The sequence below is a fragment of the Loxodonta africana genome, chromosome X (assembly GCF_030014295.1).
Source record: "Loxodonta africana isolate mLoxAfr1 chromosome X, mLoxAfr1.hap2, whole genome shotgun sequence".
Taxonomy (NCBI): domain Eukaryota; kingdom Metazoa; phylum Chordata; class Mammalia; order Proboscidea; family Elephantidae; genus Loxodonta; species Loxodonta africana.
This window is the reverse complement of record NC_087369.1, coordinates 4,191,611-4,211,850: the sequence shown is the minus strand read 5'-3', so window position 1 is coordinate 4,211,850 and position 20,240 is coordinate 4,191,611. Positions and strand designations below refer to the sequence as shown.

The window sequence follows — 20,240 nt, the reverse complement described above, 5'->3', positions numbered from 1 at the left end:
TAGCAATTCTGAAACTATGTATATGCTAAGATTCAGCAAATAATGTGTTATTGATTACGAGAGCCAGCAGTATTACTGTTAGAGAAAGGAGTAACATATAAAGTAATAAAAAAGGCAAAATGAAACTGGTCGTGTTGGACTGCAATCAGAGATATGGGTATGATCTTGTAATTTTTAAAATATACACAAATACATAGAGAAATAGGTATATGTGTCTTCGTATGTGTATACTGACACATATATATTTCCTACCTCTTTTCACTTTAAGGGCCAGTAGCAATAAGCATACCTAATATCCAGATCTTTGTTTCTAAATATCATTCTCTAATGAAAGGAGCCAGGCTTTCTGAGAGAAAATTCTGATTCCATGGCTCAGGCTGGAAAAGGACAAGAAGAGCCTTGAACGCTGGCAAAAAAGAAAATTCAAATTATGATGGGAACATGTCAAAAAGGATAGGAACCTACTTAAGACACCGCCTAATAACCAAATCTCAGACAATTTGAACAATAAAAGAAAAAAAAAGTAATATGGACTAGTCTATACTGGCAATCCGTAGGTTATGAAAGTTGGACATACATACAATCCGCAGTTAGAAACTAACCACTGTAAAGTGTATTACAAATTAAGACCTTCTCCTGTGGGAAATCAAAGCCCATGTCCTTTGTCCGCTGGTGACGCGGTGTCTGCCCACCACGTGCTCTTACTGCTCAGAGTCAGGCAGAGACAGGCACTCTGAGATGTAGAGTGTGGAGATACATAGGCAAAGGGTTCATGCTCTGTGATTCCTTCTCCCTGCACCCACCCAACCCCACAGTAGGGGTTCACGTGCAGTGCCCATGCGGGTGTGCCCCACTGGCCTCCCTAAATCAGGGGTAGCAGGGGCAAACCAAGAAGGAATCCAGTAAAATGGCAAAGGTTCATAACAACAAATGGGCAAGGCCTTCCAACCTGCATCAAAACCCAAATATTATTATTACTGTATTATCATGCTAAAGATGTTTTAGCGTACATGGAAAAGTTTCTTTAATGTTTTTTACACATAGAAAGGTACACTATATACTAAGACAAACATCTGACTAACTGATGTTAGATAGGAACCATACCTAACTGTTCTAACTTACACACAAATTAGATTTAAAGAGGAACAAAGAAATGGAACTCGTATCTAATTGTGGACGACCAGTAATATTCCAAACAATTTGATATAGGGGAGAGAAAGGAAAGCTTTTTTTTGTTTTTTTTTTTTCAGAATTTCACTAAATAAACAAAAGAAATGAATGGAACCAGAAACTACCGTTTGGTAAACACCACAGTAATAATAAACATAGGTAATAATTTTCAGTGGACACTAAAATTAGTAGGCCAAACTATGATGAAAAATAGAATAATTCCACAGTCCCAAAGTATCACCCTATGATAAACATACTGTATTACAAAGTGTAAAATAGGAAACTTTACAATAGAAAAGAATGTAGGGAAATGCGTTAAATACAATACAAAAAAAAAAAAAAAACCCACTCTTAAACCATATATAAGATGAGTGCATTTAATTCTATGCAAAATAACATTAATTAAAAAATTAAAAATATAAAACCACATTTGCTCAAGGCTATTCCCTGCAGCGCTACTTGTAATAGGTAAAGACGTTCAGAAAGGTAAAATTTAGCTTGCACTGAGAAAGTAACAAACACTGATGAGGACAGTGCCATAGTTACAATCAAACTATCACTTCTGCCAAAGGCACAAAGTAGCTCAATAAACCCGTTCTTTAAGTTGGTATTACTTTCTTACTCACAGAGAAACTTTGTTCTTTAATCATAGACTTTCAGAAATTTGCTGTTTGAAATTATAGCGCTAAGGGTGAAACATTCCACTTTTGACACAGAGTAGTCTCTCAAGTGTCAGCTCTTATATGTGAAGTGAGGTGTGAGGAAATAACAATTTCCCACATTCTGTCCATTCCTAAGGCCTCTCTCCAAAGTGAATTTTATGTTTAGTGAGGTGTAGGACTCCCCTAAAGATTATCCCATGTTCTTTACATGCATAAGGCATATCTCCACCGTGAGATCTAATATGTGTAGCCAGGGCTGAGGAATCACTAAAGGCTTTCCCACATTTCTTACATTCATAAGGCCTCTATTCACTGTGAATTCTTCTACGTTTAGTAAGGTTTGAAACTTGCCTAAAGACTTTTCCACATTCCTTACATTGATAAAGCATCTCTGCACTGGGAGTTCTTATATGATTGGTTAGGAATGAAGAACAACTGAAAGCTATCCCACATTCCTTATATTCATAAGGTCTCTCTCCACTGTGAGTTCTTATATGTATACTAAGGTGTGAGGAATCATTAAAGGCTTTCCCACATTCCTTACATTGATAAGGTTTCTCTTCACTGTGAGTTTTTCTATGTGTAGTGAGGGCTGAGGAATCTCTAAAGGCTTTCCCACATTCCTTACATTCATAGGGCATCTCTCCACTGGAGTTCATCTATGTGTAGTGAGGTTTGAGGTTGTCCTAAAGACTTTCCCACATCCTTTACATTCATGAGGCATCTCTTCACTGTGAGTTCTATGTGTAGTGAGGGCTGAGGAATCACTAAAGGCTTTCCCACGTCCCTTGCATTCATATGGTCTGTCTCAACTGTGAGTTCTTCTGTGTAGTAAGGTGTGAGGAATCACTAAAGGCCTTCCCACATTCCTTACATTTATAAGGCCTCTCTGCACTGTGGGGTCTCATATGATGAGTGACAGATGAGGAATGACTAAAGGCTTTCCCACATTCCTTACATTCGTAAGGCCTTTGCCTACTGTGAATTTTCATACAGTGAGAGAGATTTGAGAAACACCTAGGCTTTCCCACATTCCTTACATTCATAAGGCCTCTCCACACTGTGAGTTCTTATATGTGAAATGAGGTATGAGAAACGACTAAATGCCTTCCCACATTCCGTACATGTATAAGGTCTCTCTCCATCATGAGTTCTTATATGTTGAGTCAGGGATGAGTAAACACTAAAGGCTTTCCCACATTCCTTACATTCATAAGACTTACCTCTGTTATGAATTTTTGTAAGTAAAACAAGGGATGAAGAACCACTATACATTTTACAACATTCTTTATATTCAGGCTTATGATCTTTTACATGTGTCTGAAAGGATGAGAAACTAGAGAAATCTATCCCACATTCGTTACACTCACAGCATTTCCCACCAGTGAGTGTCGTCACAGGATTCTTAAGGGTTGAGATACAAATGAAGTCCTTCCCACATACCTTACATTTATGGGGTTCTTTCCATTAAGAGTTCTCATTGGAGTGGCTAGGTGAGAGGGACAGGTACAGGCTTCTCCACATTCCTTACACTGACAGGTATTGTACCACTGTGAGATCTGCCATGATGTTTATGTGATGGGTGCTCCATGAAGGCTTTTCCACACTCACAGTATTCAATAGGGTTTGCTTCTGGAGGATTTCTTTTTAGCGCAGTAAGATTTGGAATCCAGCTGAAGGCTTTCCCACAGAGACTGCCTTCGTTACTTTCATAGAAGTTCTCTACTATATGACTTCTGTTAAAAACAGGCAAGACGCTGTTGGAAATAAATTTGTTCCCATTTCACCATTACCAACCACAGTTAGTGATGTACACAGTTTTACCCTGATGTGTCTCATGTTGCATAGGTTAAATCATCTAGCAGAAATATTACCATTACTGTCACTGTTTCTCTAAAATACAAACCTTTCTGATAATTGTACCCAAGTGAAATGTTTCAAATACTCAATTTCTGACTCATATTTATGAAAATGTTATATTCTGGAAGTTCTCTGAACACATAATTTTACAACTATATTTATATCTATATAAATATACAATTATAAATGTAAATATACACACCCATATACACCCACACCATCTCCTCACTTACTGACATGGTTAAATTCCAAAGACCAGATCACTATGCAAATTCAGCTTGATGCCATAAACAAAGAATGGCCACATGAGATCAAGAAATGGAGGATGACCACATCATTAAATGACTGTAAAAATTACATCATTAAACAATTGCCAGATTACATCATTATGTAACTTCCCAATTACATCATTACACAACTACAAAACATGGAGAATCATGGCCCAGCCAAGTTAACACATAACCTTAATCGTCACAGCCAGCGTTAAACTTGCCTTGCACATTGGCGTTTGTTAATGCCAGATTGAAGTCATTAAAATGCACAAAATGGTTGAATAGATTTCTTATTACTGTCATAAATGTGAAATGTTGGATAAACAGGTAGTCAATAACTGAGGAAATGATGCATATAGCAGTAAACATCAGGCCTTTGAACCAGTTTGTAATGGTTCAGCAACTGCTGATGTAAATGAGCGTAGGATATACGTTGCATACCAACCAAATCTGTTGCTATGATCTCATCTACTGCATGGATACTGAAAGTTTCTGGAGCCTGATGCGGGAGACTGGACTATTGGCAGGACTGTGGAGAGTGACACACATCCAAAGCAGCGTACTTGGCCACCATCTTTGAGTGGGGCCCCATTGATTGTTTCCTACTTGGGTCAACATCCGACTAGCAACAGATTTGCTTGCTACACAACGCCTATGGTTCCCTTGTTTATGTCAGCAATTACTGAACCATTACGAACTTGGACGCCTTGATATACACACATAAATATATCTATGTGCATTTTCACGTCATGACACCTTAGGAATTTTTCTTCTTTGAAGGACACTCACCTCAAATGTCAACCCCGGTTTCTATGCTGAACTTTATTGTCATCTGATTTGGAGATTTCTCCTAATGTGAAGGCCCAGGTGTTATTCTTGAATCACACCATAGTATGTTCCCTGGATAACTTTTCTCCATCATTAAGGTTTCAAGAGTCTGACCCAATGATCCAAGTTGAGGGTCACAATATGAAATGCAAGGAAGAATTATTAGAGGAGAAAAGGCTGCTGGGAACAAAGGACTTAGCCACATCTTTTATTTTTTTTTTAATGGTGCTTTGGGTAAAAGTTTACAGCTCAAGTTAATCTCTACAGGGTCCCAAACCACAAATCTCTCAGTGCCCCAGTGTTACCCCTAAAGCCAGTGTTTACCTGTACAACACTTAAAGAGCTTAGAAGACACTGGATAAGCAAGGGAGGGCTTCCGAGCAAGAACCCAGAGTGCCATAACTCAGGACCATAGGTTCAGTGGTTCCCCCTAGTGTTTGGAATCTGCCCACGGCTGTTCTTATTTCCTCTACAGAGAAAACCCTGGGTCTTAAATGCATACATGAGCTGAAATGTGAATTTCAGTAATCAAAGATACCCCTGGTTAGTAGAAAAAGCCATTATTTGCTTGCCAAAGTGGCATAAGTGCTAAATAAGTAATCTGAAAAATAAATGGTTTGGGGGGCGCAGAGGGCCCCATCCTGAGGGGGCAGAGAGCAGCAGGTCCTGGGGGGGGCCGAGAGGAGACTGTCCTGAGGGGGATGAGAGGAGACTGTCCTGAGGGGGATGAGAGGAGCCTGTCCTGAGGGGTCTGTGAGGAGCCTGTCCTGAAGAGGCCAAGCAGAGCCTGTCCCATGAGCATCAAGCGGAGCTTGTCCTGAGGGGGCGGAGAGGAGCCCATCATGAAGGGGCCAAGACGAGTCTGACTTAAGGGGCTGAGAGGAGCTTGTCCTGAGAGGGCCAGACAGAGCCTGTCTCGAGGGCACAGAGAGGAGGCCTGCACAGCTGAAAGAGGTGTTCTACACTGGAAAAGAGAGACTTTAAGTATATACTTCGTGATCCTGATCCCAACTTGTACCTGATTACTTCCTTAACAAACCACTTAACTGTAAATACAGTTGGTCAGTTCTGTGAGACTGCAGAGAATTACCCGCCAAAACCAAAGCGGGTAGGAGACTAACAGGTGTCAAGAGGTGAGCGGTGTGAAAGATGGCACGGTACAACAGCTTGGATAACATGGAAATGTGGTATATATTTGACCTCCACCATGTAGGAATTGGCTTTGTGCTGATTCTTATATTTGAAGTCACTTTTACAATATTAAAATATTATTTATTTCTCTATTAAATATTATTCATAATCTTATTCACTTTGTATCTTGAATAATACTCCAGGGCTTAGGAAGCATCAGAATTCTATTATAGTAAGGAATTTTGTAATTAAAAAAAAAAAAACCCACCGAGAATACAAACTGTCCCTTATGCTATAGGGGTGAGACTTTGGGACTTGTCTGTAATCATGGACTATTAGACGGGACAACAAAGTCACGAGCATGAAAACACAAAGTAGATAAATCAGACCCCATAAAATTAAACATATTAACTACTTTTGTTCATCAAAAGACTTTATCAACAAAGTAAAAAGACAACCTACAGACTGAGAGAAAATTTTCAGGAACTTCCAGAAATTCAAGGCAGATTTAGAAGAGGACATGAAATCAGGGATATCATTGCTCATGTCAGATGGATCCCGGCTGAAAGCAGAGAATACCAGAAAGATGTTTACTTGTGTTTTATTGCTTATACAAAGGCATTCTCTGTGTGCATCATAAAAAATTACCTAACACCGCAAAGAATGAGAATTCCAGAGCACTTAATTGTGCTCTTGAGGAACCTGTACATAGATCAAGAGGCTGTCGTTCGAACAGAACAAGTGGATACTACATGGCTTACAGTCAGGAAAGGCGTGAGTCAGGGCTGTATCCTGTCACCATACTTATTCAATCTGTATGCTGAACAAATAATTCTAGAAGCTGGAGTATATGAACAGAAACACGGCACACAGAATCAGGACTGGAGGAAGACTCGTTAACAACCTGCAATGTGAAGCTGACACAACCTTGCTTGCTGAAAGTGAAGAGGACTTGAAGCACTTATATTAATGAAGATCAAATATCACAGCCTTCAGTATGGATTACACCTCAACTAAAGAATACAAAAATCCTCACAACTAGACCAATAAGCAACATCATGATAAACAGAGAAAAGATTGAAGTTGTGAAGGATTTCATTCTACTTGGATCCACAATCAACAGCCATGGAAGCAGCAGTCAAGAAAGCAAACGATGCAATGCATTGGGCAAATCTGCTGCAAAGGACCTCTTTAAAGTGTTGAAAAGCAAAGATGTCACCTTGAAGACTAAGGTGCGCTTGACCCAAGCCATGGTGTTTTCATTTGCCTCATATGCATGTGAAAGCTGGACAATGACTAAGGAAGACTAAAGAATTGATGCCTTTGAATTATGGTGTTAGTGAAGAATATTAAATAGACCATGGACTGCCAAAAGAACAAAGCTGTCCTGGAAGAAGTTCTGATGACTTAGAATGCTCATTAGAAGCAAGGATAACAAGACTTTGTCTCATACTTTGGACATGTTATCAGGAGAGACCACCCCGTGGAGAAGACATCACGCTTGCGAGACCAAATAGGACCAAAAGAGGCCTTAAACAACAAGTTGTGTCAGTAAAATTTTCTAAAGAACGAATATTGTCCACCACACAGCATTGTTCATCCCCAATCAAAAGAACATCTTGTGATTAAAATTTAAGCTCAATGTCGTCTGCTTCCTCCTAATCTTTCCGCTTGCAGCTATTTTACAGATCAATCAGCTAAGACTAGAATCCTAGGCATGTGTGGTAAGAAATCAGGTTGACTACCAGATGACTCCATCCCATAATGAGTTCACTAGGAGCCAAAATCACCAGACAGACGAGCCCATTTCAGAAGCAAGAAGTCTGTCAAGCCACTTCTTTGCCAAATCCTAGCCTGACCCCTTTTGAATATGCATGTTAACTAACAAATACGTATGATTTTCCCTTTCCAGCATAGTATAAAAAGTTCCTCCAGCCCTTTGTTCACAGAGACAGTTTATTCAGAATGATCTCCTTGTCTCCTTACTTGCTACGAGTAATAAACTATGCCTTGCTTTAAATCCACTTGACTCTTAGTTACTCTGAATGAGAGTACAAGCAGCGAACCCACTGTGTTTGGTAACAAAAAAAAAACTCAAACTTCCTGGCAACTCAGATGGGACCCTAATTGGGGGTCCCTGAGTCAACTACCAGAGCGGACCAAACCTTCCCTGGATGGGCAAAGTGACCACCTGGATCTTTTTTGTTCAGCGCCCCTCGGGCTCACTGAGTTCTGGCTCTGAGAGTTTACTTTCAATTTAGCTAACAAGCAGGCACAGTTTCTCTGTGTTTGTCTATCTCTGCTAGATGTGCCCTGGTTCTGGGAGGTTGGCATAGACATCTCTGTTTAGGTTGGGAGACTGAAGCCCCACCATCCTGGTCTGGTTGGGGTTTTTAGGAGTGGATGCAGACATCTCCGTCACTGCCCAATTGGAAGATTGAAGTTCCTTCATCTGGTATTGGGGATAAGAGGTATCTGGAGGATTGAAGTGAGGACCCAGACATTTCTCATAAGAGGGGAGTGTCAGGCCTCACTAAGATCATCCTTGTTCCCCTTTCCTTCTCTGGGTTGTCTGGTCCAAGTGCTCTCTGTCCATTCATCTTATGTGTGATTTATGTTTGATGCATGGAAACTGATTGGTGGCAAGAAATTCAGGTTGAATCAGAACGTATCTATAGAGACTCCTGGGAATTTACTGATTGGACTGAAGTAAGATATGCACAGGGAAAGAAGATTTCAATTTAGACTGAGGTTTGGATCGCAATACAGGGAACGCCCCAGACGGAGCATTAAGATTTCAAAAAGAGATTCTCTCCCGGAGCAGGGAAAAATCTTGGCTGCAGTGGGAGAGATATATAAATTCCTATCAGACTAAAAATAAAAAGCTGATGGTATCAACTACCAATAAAAATAAAAAGCTAGGTTCTCAGGAACAGTTAACTGGCCTAAATGGGAAATCAGGAGAGCATACCAGGAGATTCACCCCTAGGGTACATTCTTAAACACTGGCAGTTCTTTTCTTATGATCAGTTAAAGAAAAGAAACTTATATTTTTCTGCAACACTGCCTGGCCTCAGCATACCCTCACTGATCAGGTCTCTTAATTTTTACATATTTTACAGATGGACTTATTTTGCAAGAGGGAGGAAAAATGAGATGAAATCCCCTATGTTCAAGCCTTGAAGGCCTTCTACCAGAATAAGGGACTATAAGCAAAATGCAAACTGACCTGTGTGGTTCTAGCTGCCAAAACTCAATCTAAAAAGCCTCCAATGGAATCTGGGGAACCACACCTTTTGGGAGATCCCCTCTTGAATCAAGGTCCAGTGCTGACCTTACCAATGCCTCCAGCTGAACCTCCAGCCTACCTCCCTACAAGCTCCTCTTCCCCCACTATTTCTAATCCCATCCTCAACAGTCTACCTGCTCCCCCTTCCCTCGCTCCTCATTTAAGACCCACAGCCTCTTTGGTGATGGGTCCTACTGAGCTTCCCTCTACTCCTAAGGTCCACTGTCTTCACAATCTTTATTCTCCCCTCCCAGAGTCTAACCCTGAAGGAGGTGGTAGACTGACAGGACAGGATGGTTTGGGTACAGGTCCCCTTTTCAGTTTCAGAGTTAAGTGTGTGTAATCAGAAACTGGGTAACTTTTCAGAAAACCCAGAAAGATTCTGAGAGGAGTTTCTTAAGTTTAACGTTAACTTTGTTCTTAGCTGAAAAGATGAAATAGTAATTTTAAATACTTGCTGCACTACTGATGAGAAGAACAGAATACTCACAAAGGCAAGGAAACATGTTGACAGTTTTGTTCCCACTAACTCCAGGCATAATGTTCTCAGACCAAGGGACAAAGCAATCTCTGAATCAGACCCTCAATGGGATTACGAGGACTGACTAGATTGGGCAAGAATGAAACATTTTCTAACTTGTATGGTTGAAGGGATACAGAAATGCATTCACAAACCAGTTAATTACTCAAAGACCAAAAAAGTAACTCAAGGGAAAGATGAGAATCCTGTCACCTTTTTCAAATAGCCTGACAGAAAGCTTTAAAAGGTTTGCCAACATAGACCCAGAGGCACCAGAGTCTGCCCCTTATTGGGTTTTCATTTTGTAACCCAAACTACCCCAGATATTAGAAATAAACTTCAAAAGTTAGAGGCTGGCCCCCAGACCCCGCTGCCCAAATTAGTGGAAGAAGCCTTTAAGGTTTTTAATGACAGAGTTAAGGTGAAAGAAGATAAAAAGGCCCAGTTGTTGGCCGCAGTTATTCAGGGACCACCTCAAGGTAACCTCTGGGGACCAGGGCTGTCATAGGTAAGAAGCCAACTGGACAGGCCTTGGATTTGCCCTTCAGGGCCGCCAGCAAAGCTGGGGCCCCAGCAGTGTACATATCGCAAAAAGGAGGGACACTGGAAACAGGAAATGTCCAGACTGTCCTCAGCTGGGATGGTCTGGCCACTGCCCAAATCATGACCCCAAACTACAAATGTCACAGCTCTATGAGTGAGGAGGCCAGAGGACCATCCAGCTCCACATGAACAACAGCAGCCGATCTCCATCACCCCTGCAGAACCTTGGGTTACCTTCAACATGGCAGGTAGGAAAACTGAATTTTTACTTAATATGGGAGCTGCTTACTCTGTCTTAAACAAACCTGTTGGCAAACTCTCTAATTAAGACTGTGTGATAACTGGAGTCTCAGACCAAGAGGTTTACCTTCCCTTTATCTTGTGTGGTAGGTACATGTACTCTATCTCACTATTTCCTATATAAACCTGAGTGTCCAGTTCCTTCGTGTGGTAGGGATGTGTTAAACAATTACAGGCAACTGATTTTCTCTCCAGGGATCAGGTCACTGTAGAAATAGAAAAAGTCAAGAGGCAAGATTCCTAGCGCTCTTTGAGATGGGGGTTCTGCACAAAGGACACCTAATACCCCTCCATATATTTTAACCAAAGTGAACTCATTAGTTTGGAATGTAAACTAACCAGTAAGTGCCAACAATGCCGATCCTGTACGGGTTGAACTAAAACCTGGAGCTGCTCTCCTTTGACACAAACAATATCCACTTAAGGCAGAGACAAGAGCTGGGATTAAGCCAGTATTAGAAAGTCTCCTCAGACAAAGACTTACTGAACCTTGCCAGCGCCCTTACAACACTCCCATTTTACCTGTTAAAAAGCCTAATGGAAAACAGTGCTTTGTACAATACCTAAGAGCAGTAAATGAGGCTGTAGTAATAATTAACCCACTGGTCCCCAACACATATGCTCTGCTTAATAAGGTACCCAAAGCTGCCACCTACTTTACTCCGCTAGATGAAAAATACACTTTCTTTTGTGTACTCCTGCACCCTGACTCCCAAGATTTATTTGCTTTTGAATGTGATGACCCAGACACGAGGGAAGGAACACAGTTTAAGTAGACTGTTCTCCCTCAAGGCTTTGAAAATTCTCCCCACCTATTTGGTTTGACTTTACCTAAACATCTCAGAGACTTAGAACTAAAAGGGGGAATATTACTCCAATACATGAACAACCTATTGATAGCTAGCAAAGATCAAGACAGTTCAGATACCAATACAATTAAACCCTGAATCATTTGATAAATCGAGGTTATAGGGTTTCCCCTGAGAAGGCATAGGTTACTCTGAAAGAAGTGAAATATTTGGAGTTTCAGCTCTCTCTAGGCATACAACAATTGCTGCCTGAAAGGAAATTAGTCATAATTTCTCTTCAAGCCTCTACCACACAAAAAACAACTATGTAGATTCCTGGGCATGGCTGGATTTTGTAAGATCTAGATACCCAACTTTGGGCTAAAACAAAACCCTTATATGAGTCCCTAAAAGGAGAAGAAAAAAAAACCCTTAATAGACTCAAGAGTGCCAAACAACATTTGAAACCATCAAATTTAGAATTAGATAGTGCTCCCGCACTGGGTCTTCCAGACTTAACCAAACCTTTTCGGTTGTATGTTCATAAAAGACAAGGACAGATAAAAACTCTTACCAAAATAGGAATGGAAGGAAAATTCCTCAACATAATAAAGGGCATCTATGCAAAGCCAACAGCCAATATCACTCTAAATGGAGAGAACCTGAAAGCACTTCCCTTGAGAACGGGAACCAGACAAGGATGCCCTTTATCACCGCTCTTATTCAACATCGTATTGGAAGTCTTAGCCAGGGCAATTAGGCTAGACAAAGAAATAAAAGGTATCCGAATTGGCAAGGAAGAAGTAAAGTTATCACTATTTGCAGATGACATGATTATATACACAGAAAACCCTAAGGAATCCTCCAGAAAACTACTGAAACTAATAGAAGAGTTTGGCAGAGTCTCAGGATATAAAATAAACATACAAAAATCACTTGGATTCCTCTACATCAACAAAAAGAACACCGAAGAGGAAATAACCAAATCAATACCATTCACAGTAGCCCCCAAGAAGATAAGATACTTAGGAATAAATCTTACCAAGGATGTAAAAGACCTATACAAAGAAAACTACAAAGCTCTACTACAAGAAATTCAAAAGGACGTACTTAAGTGGAAAAACATACCTTGCTCATGGATAGGAATACTTAACATAATAAAAATGTCTATTCTACCAAAAGCCATCTATACATTTAACGCACTTCCGATCAAAATTCCAATGTCATATTTTAAGGGGATAGAGAAACAAATCACCAATTTCATATGGAAGGGAAAGAAGCCCCGGATAAGCAAAGCACTACTGAAAAAGAAGAAGAAAGTGGGAGGCCTCACCTTACCTGACTTCAGAACCTATTATACAGCCACAGTAGTCAAAACAGCCTGGTATTGGTACAACAACAGACACATAGACCAATGGAACAGAATTGAGAACCCAGACATAGATCCATCCACGTATGAGCAGCTGATATTTGACAAAGGACCAGTGTCAATTAACTGGGGAAAAGATAGCCTTTTTAACAAATGGTGCTGGCATAACTGGATATCCATTTGCAAAAAAATGAAACAGGACCCATACCTCACACCATGCACAAAAACTAACTCCAAGTGGATCAAAGACCTAAACATAAAGACTAAAACGATAAAGATCATGGAAGAAAAAATTGGGACAACCCTAGGAGCCCTAATACAAGGCATGAACAAAATACAAAACATTACCAAAAATGATGAAGAGAAACCCGATAACTGGGAGCTCCTAAAAATCAAACACCTATGCTCATCTAAAGACTTCACCAAAAGAGTAAAAAGACCACCGACAGATTGGGAAAGAATTTTCAGCTATGACATCTCCGACCAGCACCTGATCTCTAAAATCTACATGATTCTGTCAAAACTCAACCACAAAAAGACAAACAACCCAATCAAGAAGTGGGCAAAGGATATGAACACACATTTCACTAAAGAAGATATTCAGGCAGCCAACAGATACATGAGAAAATGCTCTCGATCATTAGCCATTAGAGAAATGCAAATTAAAACTACGATGAGATTCCATCTCACACCAGCAAGGCTGGCATTAATCCAAAAAACACAAAATAATAAATGTTGGAGAGGCTGCGGAGAGATTGGAACTCTCATACACTGCTGGTGGGAATGTAAAATGGTACAACCACTTTGGAAATCTATCTGGCGTTATCTTAAACAGTTAGAAATAGAACTACCATATAACCCAGAAATCCCACTCCTAGGAATATACCCTAGAGATACAAGAGCCTTCATACAAACAGATATATGCACACCCATGTTTATTGAAGCTCTGTTTACAATAGCAAAAAGTTGGAAGCAACCAAGGTGTCCATCAACGGATGAATGGGTAAATAAATTGTGGTATATTCACACAATGGAATACTACGCATCGATAAAGAACAGTGACGAATCTCTGAAACATTTCATAACATGGAGGAACCTGGAAGGCATTATGCTGAGCGAAATTAGTCAGAGGCAAAAGGACAAATATTGTATAAGACCACTATTATAAGATCTTGAGAAATAGTAAACCTGAGAAGAACACATACTTTTGTGGTTACGAGGGGGGGAGGGAGGGAGGGTGGGAGAGGGTTTTTTATTGATTAATCAGTAGATAAGAACTGCTTTAGGTGAAGGGAAAGACAACACTCAATACATGGAAGGTCAGCTCAATTGGACTGGACCAAAAGCAAAGAAGTTTCTGGGATAAAATGAATGCTTCAAAGCTCAGCGAAGCAAGCGCGGGGGTCTGGGGAACATGGTTTGCGGGGACTTCTAAGTCAATTGGCAAAATAATTCTATTATGAAATCATTCTGCATCCCACTTTGAAATGTGGCGTCTGGGGTCTTAAATGCTAACAAGCAGCCATCTAAGATGCAGCAATTGGTCTCAACCCACCTGGAGCAAAGGAAAATGAAGAACACCAAGCCCACACGGCAACTAAGAACCCAAGAGACAGAAAGGGCCACATGAACCAGAGACCTACATCATCCTGAGACCAGAAGAACTAGTTGGTGCCCGGCCACAATAGATGACTGCCCTGACAGGGAGCACAGCAGAGGACCCCTGAGGCAGCAGGAGATCAGTGGGATGCAGACCCCAAATTCTCATAAAAAGACCAAACTTAATGGTCTGACTGAGACTGGAGGAATCCCGGCGGCCATGCTCCCCAGACCTTCTGTTGACAAAGGATAGGAACCATCCCCGAAGACAACTCATCAGAAATGAAAGGGACTGGTCAGCGGGTGGGGGAGAGACGCTGATGAAGAGTGAGCTATTTATATCAGGTGGACACTTGAGATTGTGTTGGCAACTCTTGTCTGGAGGGGGGATGGGAGGATAGAGAGAGAGGGAAGCAGGCAAAATTGTCAAGAAAGGAAAGACTGAAAGGGCTGACTCAAGAGGGGGAGAGTAAGTGGGAGTAGGGAGTGAGATGTATGTAAACTTATATGTGACAGACTGATTGGATTTGTAAACGTTCACTTGAAGCTTAATAAAAGTTATTTAAAAAAAAAAAAAAGACAAGGACAGGCCCTACAAATACTGACCCAACAAATCGGCCCTCTTACTAGATCAGTTGCCTATTTCTCTAAACAATTAGACCTGGTGACACACGGCTGGGTGGCCTTTTTGAGAACAGTCGCTACCACTACAATCCTGATTAAAAAGGCATGTAAATTTACTTTAGGACGACCTATGGAGGTGCGGATATCTCATCAGGTTCAGGCTGTTTTAAAAGTTTAAGGACAAAATTGGATTTCAGGAGACAAAATTACCCAGTACCAGGCCATATTATTAGATCCTCCCAAACTGACTCTAAAGGTTTGTCAAATTGTAAACCCTGCTACTCTCCTGCCTGCTGTAACCAAGAAACATAATGAGCTGGTCCATAACTGTACTGAAACAACTGACCAAGTCTAATGCAGCAGGTCTGATCTCAATGACAGCCCCTTAAATAAACACAGATGAAGACTGGTTCACTAATGAGGGTAGTTTTGTAAAAGAAGACATCCAAAGAACAAGATATGCCATAGTAAGTTTACATGACATTATAGAGACACAGCCTTAACCCCCTCAAATGTCCTTCTGGTTGAAGAAGGAGGAGTCTGTACAGTCTCCAACACCAGCTACTGTACCTATGTCAATACACAGGACAGGTAAAAATTAGAGCTAAACATCTACTTGATCAGGATAAGCGGTTTCCTAAGTTTAACCAGGAATCGAGAGCCCAAGACATATGACAAGTAGTAAAAAGTGTGCTTCCCTGTGTCACATGGTTCTTACCTCTCCTGGGACCCTTATTCGCTATTTTACTATTACTCCTCTTTAGTTCCAGTCTATTCAACCTGTTGGTCAAGTTCATTTCTTCCCAGAGTTCAAAAGTTCCACCTTCAGATGATGGTTGCTCAAGGATTTCAAACTATTCCACTCCGGGATCAAGAAACAAACACAGCTACCATATGAAGGACCTTTTGAGATAAGAAAAAAAAAAAAATGATAGTTTAACACAGGCAACATGAAAATTCCACACCTCTAACTTCGAGGCCTCTGTGTCTCTTATCAGCAAGAAGCAGTTTCAGAAAGAGACCTCCATCCCTAAACCCCTCAAGAATGAGAACTGTGAATTTCTCAGGGGGGAGTTGAGACCAGCTAGGAACAAAAGAGGACTTAAACAATTTGTGTCAGTTAAAATTTTCTTGACAAAGAAGAGTGTCAACCACAAAGGGTTGTTTATCCCCATTTAAAAGAACATCTTGTAGTTCAAGTTTAAGCACAATGTCGTTCCCTTCCCCCAATCTTTCCGCTTGCAGCTGTTTTTCACATCAATCAGCTAAGACCAGAATCCCAGGCATGCGTGGTAAGAGACCAGGTTGATGGCCAGATGGCTCCACCATATAATCAGTATTGGCCAGGAACCGAAATCACAGGACATACATCGAGTGGTGTCCAAGCCCATTTCAGAAGCAAGAAGTCTGTCAGCCACTTCAATGCCAAATCCTAGCCTGACCCCTTTTGAATATGCATGTTAATTAATAAACATGTATGATTTCCCCTTCCCCGGTAGCATAAAAACTTCCTCCCACCCTTTGTTCAGAGACAGTGCTTGAGAGTGATCTCCCTCTCTCTTTACTTGCTGCGAGTAATGAACTATAATCCACTTGACTCTTAATTATTCTTAATGAGAGTACAAGAGGAAAACCCACTGTGTTCGATAACACTTGGTTGAGCAGAGGGTCAGTAAAAAAAGAGGAAGACTCTCAATGAAATGGATTGACACAGTGGTTGCAATAAGGGGCTCAAGCACAACAATGATTGTGAGGTTATCGTAGGACTGGGCAGAATTTCATTCTACTGTACACAAGGTGGCTATGAATTGGAACTGACTCACAGCACCAAACAACAAAAACAACTTAATGATGGAGTACTGCTGTGCACACCCAACTTTATGGTTTGATAGATCTGACAACACCCAATTCATGATGGGTAGCTCAGCTCACATCTAACAGGCAGGACCATGAACAGCACTCATTCCCTACTAGGGTTCCATAGGAAGCCAGACACTTCCTCAAAAGGAAGAGACTTCTCGGCAGAGGATGGCATGGTTTGCTCCTTGGTCCTAAAGATCTGTTGTGTGACCCACCTGCCAAAGTGCCCTGGAGCATCGCTATCTAATGGCCTAAGTTACAGAGTAGCTTGCCTGCAGGTAAGACCTGCTGCTGAACCTTCCTTTGTTTGGGCTCCACTCAAAACTGGTAGTCATTAGGGTTACTCAGATAATGGGTCAGCATAGCAGGCCCAAAAGATGTGTATGATGTCTCCAAAATCCCAAAAGGCCCACTAGTCTTGGTGCCTCTTTCTCAGTGGTAGGAGGGAACAGATGCTAAAATTTGTCCTTCACATTGGATAGGTCATATCACCATTATCCAGACCCTAGACTTATTGAAATTTCACTAAGGTAGCAGACCTATGGATTTTAGACCTACTTCCCTCATTCAGATGTACTTTCTATTCTATTTGCAAGTCTAGACAACTTCCTTCTGACCATGATGCCTTATGGCCGGTCCATGGCCTTCTGCCACCATCTACCCTACGTAGACATCATGAACACCTGGCTCTCCAAACTGCAAAAAATTATTTCAAATTCGATTATTTAATAGTGGTGTTTACACAGAATACAGATTTATACAAATGGACTGACTTCACATGGATAGAGGTAGAGATGACTTTAAATGTGATGAAGTAAAATTCTAAATCATACATTGTATTATCGTGGATAAGATTTCTTTTCAATGATGTAAATTCACACACTGAAGTATGAAAGGTCGCTTTCCATGAGTGAAGATGTTACTTCTGGGGATGAAGGGCTGGGTTGTATGTTCTATATTATTTTATTATGTTCCCAATTGTTTTCTCTATTTCCCTAGCAAGAGCTTTCCTCCCTTAGGTTTGATTTTTGCTCCGTCTTGCCATTCTCACCTCTTTATCATTTATTATTTCACTGTGACAAAACTGTTTTGTTTGTCCTAGAATCTACATTTCTGGGTTTATGGAATTGGGGTGACCCACCCATGCCATCCATCCTTACGTGTCCTTTTCAGCCTTGAAGGAACTGGTTCCCTGGAGTTACCTTCAGGTCAAACAATACCCTAGTAATCAGCTTAGAGGACACAGTTTTGCCCTAGGCATTTGGTTGTTTTGGATAATTATCTATGTGCAGTCCGTTTCAGGAAGCAGACTCCAAGTCAGACTGGGAGCAATGTTTTAGGGTAATTAATTGTTCTTCAAGATTATTCTGTATGGAGACTACATCATCCTGAGACCAAAAGAACTAGATGGTGCCCAGCCACAACTGATGACTGCCCTGACAGGGAACACAACAGAGAACCCCTGAGGGAGCAGGAGAACAGTGGGATGCAGACCCCCAATTCTTATAAAAACACCAGACTTAATGGTCTGGCTGAGACTAGAAGGACCCCAGCGGTCAGGGTCCCCAAACCTTCTGTTGACCCATGACAGGAACCATTCCCAAAGCCAACTCGTCAGACATGGATTGGACTGGACAATGGGTTGGAGAGAGGTGCTGATGAGGAGTGAACTACTTGCGCCATGTGGACACTTGAGACTATGTTGGCATCTCCTGTCTGGAGGGGAGATGGGAGGGTAGAGGGGGTTAGAAACTGGCAAAATGGTCACGAAAGGAGAGACTGGAAGGAGGGAATGGGCTGACTCATTAGGGGGAGAGTAAATGGGAGTATGTAGTAAGGTGTATATAAGTTTATATGTGAGAAACCTACTGGATTTGTAAACTTTCACTTAAAGCACAATAAAAATTATTAAAAAAAAATTATTCTGTATGAAAATCCTTCTTTCTGGTTTCTTCAGGGTCATGGTAGGAACTCTCAGGTCCTGAGAGCTGCATTTTGTGTTGCAGCTCAGCTACTTAATTGAAAATCATTGTAAGTTGTAAGAGACGGGTCTCTTGTTAGCAGAATGAACTAGATAAAGAAAGAACAAAACTAGGTTTCGCATGGCGTGTTACAAAGGAATCCCAGATTTTTTAAGCTGTAAAAACATGCGGGCACGAGTTAGGGCACCTTCACAGCGTCTAGGGCACTCAACACCAACAGAAAGACACTCGTTTTACAACAATCTGGAACATGAGATGGGCCACAGCTGACCACCAGCCACAAGAAAACTCTCACACAAGAGGGAAACTGTGAAACAAATTACTAACCAAGTTCCGCGGCAGACTACTTCCTACAAATTGTTTTGGACTCTGGGACACCGAAGTTTCAACCTAAAGGAATGGGATCCTTCACAAGTGAGCCTGGAGCTCCCCCTACCAGACACTGGTTTGGGCTTCATGTTCAAAAATGCTATACGCTGGATATACTAGAAGTAATTTGGAATTTCTGTGGGCACTTTGGCAATGTGAGTTCCAATCTGCTCTCTTTATCCTTCCAGTTTGGAAAAAGGAGTTCCCTTTTGTGTTGTCTCGTATTTCCCCATTGGGGAACTCTTGTTTGGTGCTCAGGTTTTGTCAGGGGCTCTCATACGCCTCCATCAAGACTCTGGCAAGTTAATGAGTTTGATCTAGAATCTGTTTTTCCATTGAATTCACTCAATCTTATCAAAGAATTGCTGTATACCTTTTAAGAGACTGGGTTCCCTACTTGCTTGGTTTTCTGTTATGTTGTTTGAGTATAAACCTGATTTTTTTTTTTTTTATTGTGCTTTAGGTGAAAGTTTACAACTCAGGTTAATTTCTCATACAAAAATTTATACACATGTTGTTATGTGGCCCTACTAGCAATCCCTATAATGTGACAGCACACTTCCCCTTTCCATTCCAGATTTCCTATGTCCATTCGATCAGCTCCTATTCCTTCGTCTTCTCAATCCACCTCCGGATAGGCGTTACTGATTTAGTGTCGCGTATCTACTTGGACTAAGAAGCACACTCTTCACAAGTACTATATTATGGGTATAGTCCAGTCTAATGTTTGTCTGCAGAGTTGTAAGCCTGACTTTTGAGGTGGTCTCACAGGCAAGTGAGTTTACATGGTTTTTCTGTCTCGTTTTGTTCTGAGAACTTGACTCTGATCTAGCAGTAGTAATCAGAGTCATCTCTTTGTGCACTCAGTCCTATGCAGTTAATTTCAGTTCCCTGCAATTTTGGATCAGTTGCAGTTTATAAAGCCATCATCTTCTATACAAGAGTTCTGGAAATCTTGATTCAGTCTAATGATATCAACTTTGGAAATATCACTGCCCTTTTCATAAGTCTAATATTGTCCATATTTTGTTGAACTATTTGGGCGTTTCCAGAGAGTAAGCAAAGTGAAAATTT

At 41.0% G+C, this 20,240-nt stretch overlaps 1 protein-coding gene across 2 annotated transcripts in view; it reads right to left on the bottom strand.

Annotated features, from left to right (window-relative positions):
* Window positions 1–1,536: 1,536 nt before the first annotated feature.
* LOC100668142 (zinc finger protein 420-like) overlaps window positions 1,537–20,240 on the bottom strand; it is a 52,893-nt gene continuing 34,189 nt past the window's right edge. Inside the window, exons 9-11 of one of the 2 annotated variants that reach the window (XR_010319718.1) lie at window positions 15,674–15,858; window positions 4,754–4,901; window positions 1,537–3,568 (exon numbers count right to left, since the gene is read on the bottom strand). Coding sequence is in view for 1 of the 2 variants with exons in the window: in XM_064277906.1 (XP_064133976.1) it covers window positions 15,826–15,858 (33 nt within the window). In the remaining variant the exon portion in view is untranslated. Of the gene's footprint in view, window positions 3,569–4,753; window positions 4,902–14,909; window positions 15,859–20,240 lie in introns of those variants that run through there. The other variant, XM_064277906.1, reaches the window with a different exon arrangement.